This window comes from Alnus glutinosa, chromosome 1 (assembly GCF_958979055.1).
Source record: "Alnus glutinosa chromosome 1, dhAlnGlut1.1, whole genome shotgun sequence".
In the NCBI taxonomy this organism is placed as follows: Eukaryota; Viridiplantae; Streptophyta; class Magnoliopsida; order Fagales; family Betulaceae; genus Alnus; species Alnus glutinosa.
In genome coordinates this window covers 9,078,328-9,085,153 of record NC_084886.1, presented here as the reverse complement: position 1 = coordinate 9,085,153, position 6,826 = coordinate 9,078,328, and the positions used below count along the sequence as shown (strand labels likewise).

The 6,826-nt window shown below is 31.9% G+C and overlaps 1 protein-coding gene across 1 annotated transcript in view; it reads right to left on the bottom strand.

Annotated features, from left to right (window-relative positions):
• The window catches only part of LOC133858597 (probable trehalose-phosphate phosphatase D), an 8,918-nt gene extending 6,178 nt beyond the window's left edge, over window positions 1-2,740 (bottom strand). Inside the window, exons 1-5 of the mRNA XM_062294076.1 lie at window positions 2,694-2,740; window positions 1,506-1,628; window positions 874-1,014; window positions 244-315; window positions 2-127 (exon numbers count right to left, since the gene is read on the bottom strand). Of these exons, the coding sequence (XP_062150060.1) occupies window positions 2-127; window positions 244-315; window positions 874-1,014; window positions 1,506-1,616 (450 nt within the window). The 5' untranslated portion in view covers window positions 1,617-1,628; window positions 2,694-2,740. The remainder of the gene's footprint in view (window position 1; window positions 128-243; window positions 316-873; window positions 1,015-1,505; window positions 1,629-2,693) is intronic.
• Window positions 2,741-6,826: the final 4,086 nt, after the last annotated feature.

The window sequence follows — 6,826 nt, the reverse complement described above, 5'->3', positions numbered from 1 at the left end:
CCTGTTCATCAGCAATATGAGTTTGATCCTCGGACTCTTTATATTTTAAGGATCCCGATGGGATTGATATATGCATCCCATGACTTCCAGCATAGCAGAGATCCTTTAGTTTTACAAATTCAACTGCCTAAATGTAAAGAAATATACATTTCAATAAGCTCAAAGCTAGAAATGATGATCATATATATATATATATATATAAAAGGTGTAGATAATCTGATCACAGTATATAAATACAAATACCTTATCCCTAGACCTTCCAGTGACAATTGCAGTAGGGAAACATTCAGCAACTTCATGTACTGCTGAGCGCATCTGGACGTCGCCATAATTGTCTTACTAATTAACCAGTATAACAATGTAGCAAGAAATCACAACTTACTTTGTAAAAATGGCGAAAAACCTAAATTTTTTTTTTGTTTACCAAACAAGGTATAGATTTTTTTCTTTTTTAAATAAAAAATAATAATTCTGCAATTAGTTATTCAAATTGAGCGTACATATATAATTCAATTTTGTAGCTTCCACAGAGAGGCGACCTGCAGTGCCATTTGCCTCGAGATATGGGCCGCAAACTACCAATTATAGGAGTTTTCAATCCGAAGTGGGGAAAAAAAAAAAAAAAAAAAAAAAAAAAAAAAAAAACTCACCAATTAATGAAACCTCAATGACATTTTTTGGAATATTTACGTATTAATATCTGAGAAATTAATCTTCACCAATAATAGAAATAATTTTTCATATAAAAATTGAGTGCACATCTTTGAAATTCCTTCTTCTTTTTTATCAGTTTTAATCGAGTGGGGTTTATTAGATTAATTAACAAAAAAGTGTATAAGCTACCAAAGGATAAAATGAAAATTTATTTTTTACCTCGTCAGTCATGAAAGCTTTCTCAGGATCATTGACAATTGGCGAGAGAGTTCCATCGTAATCCAAAAATACAACTATTTGTTTCCCCTTTGCTATCTTTACAATTTGTTCAAAAGTGTGTAACGCAGATGGATGCTTTGTCTGCAATCAATCCCAAAAACAGTCAAATAAAGACGGAATATTACTTTATACATGCAAGAAAGAACAGAAATATGCATAAAATTTTCTATTTGGCACACTTGAAAACATAGTTTTACTCTAAGGATGAAATTAGGAATTGAAAAAAATAAATAAATAAACGAAGATTTTATGATAGCATGCATGCATGAGGATGGGGATTCCTTGCAATTAATGGTTTCATGTAAAAGTTTGTTCGGGCTCCACTTGTTGTTCGAGCAGCCTGAATAGGCCAGTGAGCCTGACTTGTCCGAACGGCCTCTCACATGATGCTGACCGTTGAATATAAACAACCTCACATTCTACTTGATTCTGATCTTGCACAATATTCTAGCTAACTCAAAATAATATAAACAAAAATATGACTCACAATAATATATATATATACACACACACACACACAATAGGTCATCAAATATCATACTTATAACATGCCAAAAGAAGTGTAAACCTACCAGCCATTCACTATATGTAACTGCACTTGCATCTTCGTTGTCATCGAATTCTCTTTTAGTGATGGGTTTTGGGTTAAAAGTCGACTGTTGAGGAGAATGGGGATATCCCATTGTTTGTCTTGTCTGGTAGAAACAATGTAATATTGAGAATTAGCATAAGTTGAAAGGCAATAACATAAATATTACATGCCAAATTAAATCTATTGAAGCTAGCTAGTATCATTAATATATAGCTATATAAGATAAATTTACAATTAAGTACTGCTAAGTAACAAAGTTGAACTTGACTCTATATATTAATAAGAAAATGACCCACAATGAAAGCAGTCGCTTAAATCTATCGTTAATTAATTAATTACATAAGAACATTCATATTCGACGACTCAACAAACTTTCTATATTTTAACCCCCCACTTTAAAGTACCTACATAGGCTCTATATTTTAGCAATTTGATCACCTTCACTATTCTATTTAAATATTATATCTCAAGGATTAACTACGTACTCTTTATTATTTATTGAAAGGAGATGGAATGAAAGAGATTAAAAAATGTTTTGTTTTTACAATTGGCCGGTGAGCATTAGCAACTCACTAAATGTTTCTTCAAATTGTTAGCTAGGCCAAATGCAACCCCTTTTGCTGAGCCGAATACTCTGATCGAAGTGCCAAAAGTTCACAGATCTTAGCTTCAAAAAAAAGTTTTTATTAAAAAAATTAAAAAAAAAAAAAAAAAAAAAAGGCAATATATAGGGAGCTAGCTAGAGTCCAGATTTTTCATCTATTTTTTTTCCCCTCTAGATCATGAAAAGCAAGAAAAAACCAATCAAAATTATATTAAAGAAGATGAAATTGCATAATAGCAGTACGTACTCTAAAGTGCCATTCATGCATGTTTCGGAAGACGGCTATTTTTTAGGCACATAAATATTGCATACACTCCAACTTGATCAGTTAAAAGTGAAAAGATCAATATTGTGAAAAAAAATTAAAAAAAAAATGCACAGATGATATATATATATATATATTGGACATTAATTCCTGCCAAAAACAAAAATTCATATAGACTTTTGTAAGCATATAAACGACGCATGATCGGTAGCCTTTTGATCGAATATATGAAAGAGAGATTGAAAAACAAAAGAAAATATTAAGAAGATCGAAAGAAAGCTTGGAAAAGAAGGAACAACCTTTGGTTGATATTTGTAGTACCAAGTATTATGAGCGTGAGCGAGAGTGAGAGAGAGAGAGAAGGCAACTATCAAATATATATGAACGGACTGGGAGTGGGGGGGTATTATACTCAAATGGAGCTTGTGTGTAATGCGTGAGACAGAAATAAAAAATAAAAATAATAATAATAATAATAATAATTAAAAATAAAAAAATAAAAAGGAAGAGAGAAAAAAAAAATTAATAATTTTTTATTGTTCTAGCGAGTGATTGAACAGTGCTCACTATTGTTGGTGAGTACTATTCACTCACCAATTTTTTTTTTTTTTTTTTTCCCAAATTGGTGAAGCTGTTGCAGACTCATTTTAGACCATTTCAGCAACTTGGCTCACCAATATAGCCAAAAAAATATTTTGGTAAGTCTACTTAGAATGCTCTAATGAGCATAGAAATTCTACGTGCACCCTGAATTGAACGTACAATTTAATTTTTGATGTGGCTTATCATTGAATTTTGAATAGATTATTATTAAATTTTAGAATTAATGATAAATTTTAATGTTGCATCAAAAAATATGTACTTGAAAATGTATGTAATATTTCTCCTACCCTTTATAATTATTTCAATATTATTTTAATTTATTTTGTGTCTATTTTTAGATAGTTCACCACTTTTTTTTCTTTTCAGATCACGAGTAAAAAAGATCTTTTCATGTAATTCTTTCCTCGCTCAACTAAAAGAAAATAATTTATTACAAAAGCAAACTTTTGTGGGAAGAAGGAAAGTACGGATGAACCCATCAAAAGGTTGATCAATAATTTCAGTTCTAGCTAGAATATAGTCCTACTCATATATGTTTTTGAATTAGGATCTCCTATAATTGGGGTATTAAAATTATACTTTAATTTGAGTGGAGGGGCTCTAGAGTCCCGGATTGTGAAATACCACTTATTTAAGATAGGTGAGTTCTATAAATGATTTTTCACAATCACTTGTCTAAATTCTTTTAAATTCTATTAAATAATTATGGACGATCATAATTCGCGATTCACACCTTTCTCGCATATTGTTAAGCGTAAAACTCGCTTGTCCGAAGTAAATGAGGGTGCAACTCTTTCATTGTGAGCCACCAAAATTAACCTAAACAATTTGAGAACCTCAATTGCAGAGGATCTCGAATTAAGATCTCTACCGATTGGAGTTTCTCAACAGCCTAGAATTCATGGCCTACCTGTGAGGGATAAATAGACCTCGCAAACTCTCTCTTTATGGGCGGTCGAATTGCCGCTCATTTGGTCTCTCCATTTGTAGGAGACCCCTCCCACGTCATATCTATTGTAGAAAGTATAGGGGGGAGCCTTGTCTGGATTTTTTTTTTTTAATTTGAGTTATAGGATGAATCACTGTATATCTTTTACGTATGATGAAGTTATTGGATAGTGACTTCAAAAGAAAGAAATATAATAGCCCAGAAAGAAAAAGACTTAAAAGAAGAAAATTATGAAAATGATTGATTGGACTAAGTACTTTTACATATATTATGGGTGAGAGGTATTTCTATTACAGCATGCTCCCAACCAATATAATTTGTTGAAGTACTAAAATATATTTCATCTACTATATTGTAATATACTTGTATTATTATAATATAATATAAATTTTACAAATACATCTAATTATAATCAGAAATAGAATTAATTAATTAAGTTGTTCTAAATATAGTCCTATATATTGAGCATTTCCTACGACGTAGACCTTAAACGCTATATGTCTCTTCAACCCTTTCTTCTCCTTTTTCTTATTCTTTTTTTTCTTTTTTTTTTCTTTTTTTTTTAAGTTTACATTTTAACGTGGTATTACAGTTGTTTTTCTGTGGCGTCCCATAGTCTTTTGCACTTATCTACAATGTAATTCCTGCACCGACATCTCTATTATTACTTAGGTTTTCTAAATTTAACATAAGAAAGAGTGGGATTGCAAGGTCTATCCGTCCAAATTAATCGAGTAACATTGGCTCTGTTTGGTAACTACGATCTCAATCTCCTCCCCTCTTTTTATTTTCACTTCTTTAAAAAAAAAAAAAAACAAAAAAAAATTAATTTCAAAATATTCTAATTTTTTTCACTTTTTATATTCCATCATTTATTTTTTATTATTATTCAAATAAATAAATAAATAAACCTACTACAAAACAAATTTTTTTCATTATTTTCCTACAACTTTTTTTTTTATATATAATTTATACAACATCAACCACTTCTTAATACAACTAAATAATAAAAAATTATTTCAGCAATCTTTATCAAACACACCAATTATCCATTATGCATTGGCCTTTGCAGAAATTAAATTATATATATATTAGCTAGCATTGACTAGAAGACTGGATTTCGTATTAATGTTAATGGGTGTAATTATTAATTGCGGCGATCGAAGAAACTTTTTGTTGGGTTTTTGTATAAGGGGCATCATTATCCTTTTGAAGATGGATTTAGGCACCTCCACATGCATGCATGCAACAGCAGCTCTAGAGGAAGGCAAAGATATGCATGCAGCAGCTGCACTGGGCGCCGCATGCATGCGTACGTACGTAATTAAGGTCGCGCGTCAGTGGAAGACTGCTTGCTAGCTGCATGTATAGTACGTTAACTGCCAGAAGTTGAGATCATTCTCTTTCAAAGACTGTGAAAGGCTTGAATATCGCAATGGCATTATATCTTTGATGAGTCTAGCTTCCATGGCATCCTGTAACGAATTGGGGATAATACCTTGTTTGATGTGATCATAATTATTTGGTATTTAGAGTTTAATAAAGAATATTTCTCCAATAAAGAATTTGATTTCGATTCTTCTTAGTAGAGTTAGAATCCCAGTCTAGAGTTAATAGAGTTAGTTGGTCAGTTAGATAGTTTAAGAGTCCTATTTTAATTACTATGATCTATTTAAAGAAGATTATTAATTAATGAAAAAGTATGAATGATGAATATTGTTTGGTATAATACAGTTTATTGTATTTAGAAGATCACGGCTCTCTCGAACGTCCGCATCATTGGCTTTTGTTTGGTCTGGACCAGACAACTAACAAGTCGAGCTAAGGTTATTCGAACTATGTTTACGTATGTTAACCAATTCGAGCTAAATTTATATGAAGTATATCTCATTTAATAATCAAACGTAATTTTATGTTCATGAACGTCTCATATATTTAATGAACTAAGCTCGAGTCAAGCTTGAACCTGCTCGCAAACGGACTAGTTTATTTACAGTCCTATATGCAAGGTTCCAATGGGTCTACCTATGAGAGATAAGGTTGAGAATCGACCCCTCTGGTCGGTATTTAACCCTTATCAACAACTGTTGAACTTTGTGTAATGATCACTAGTTTAGTGATAAGAATCCATAAGAACTAATTAAGATGAAACATGGAAATGCGTGTGTGAAAAATTAAGTGAGAAGAAACTAGAAGAACTAAGAAGAAACATAGAAGTGTGTGCGTGGAAGGAATAAGAGAACACGTATTGTTGGGTGAAGTATTAAACACACGTGTGGTAGAAGTTGTTAGGCTAACTGTAATTAGTTAGCTACTTGATTGTACGTTAGAAGGCCAGCCGGAGGTAGTTGCAAATAAGTTGGCTAGGCCCAACATTTGTAAGGCTATATAAGTCATTGGGCTTTCTAGAAAGGGTACGAAAATATATAAAAACATTTAATTTGTAACTTTTTACACTTTGGAGCTTGTGATTGGGCTCGAACCAGTCTCTCTATCTCAATATCAATTCATATCTTCCATTCTCTATTCTTCTATTCAATCCACATTTCCATTCATAATTCACATAAAAGCATTACAAAAATCCAACAGCCAACTAGATCATGTCGGAATTCATTTGTTTTGTTATTAGTTTTAACTGACCGACCGATGGGTGGACAGATTTACCCAACCAAACTTCGTCAATTCGGGTTAGAATCATTGGGCCTCGCGGTTTGGGCCAACTCAATGAGTAGCCCTAGTGTATGTGTGGTTGTGGGAGCGAGAAGGGCCAAGCTCCGAAAATGACTTCGACTTCTTTGAAGCTTAATTTTTCTGTACTAAAAAAAATTATAACAAAGAACCAGTGAATCTTATTTAAATGAGAAATGATATTTTCACGTC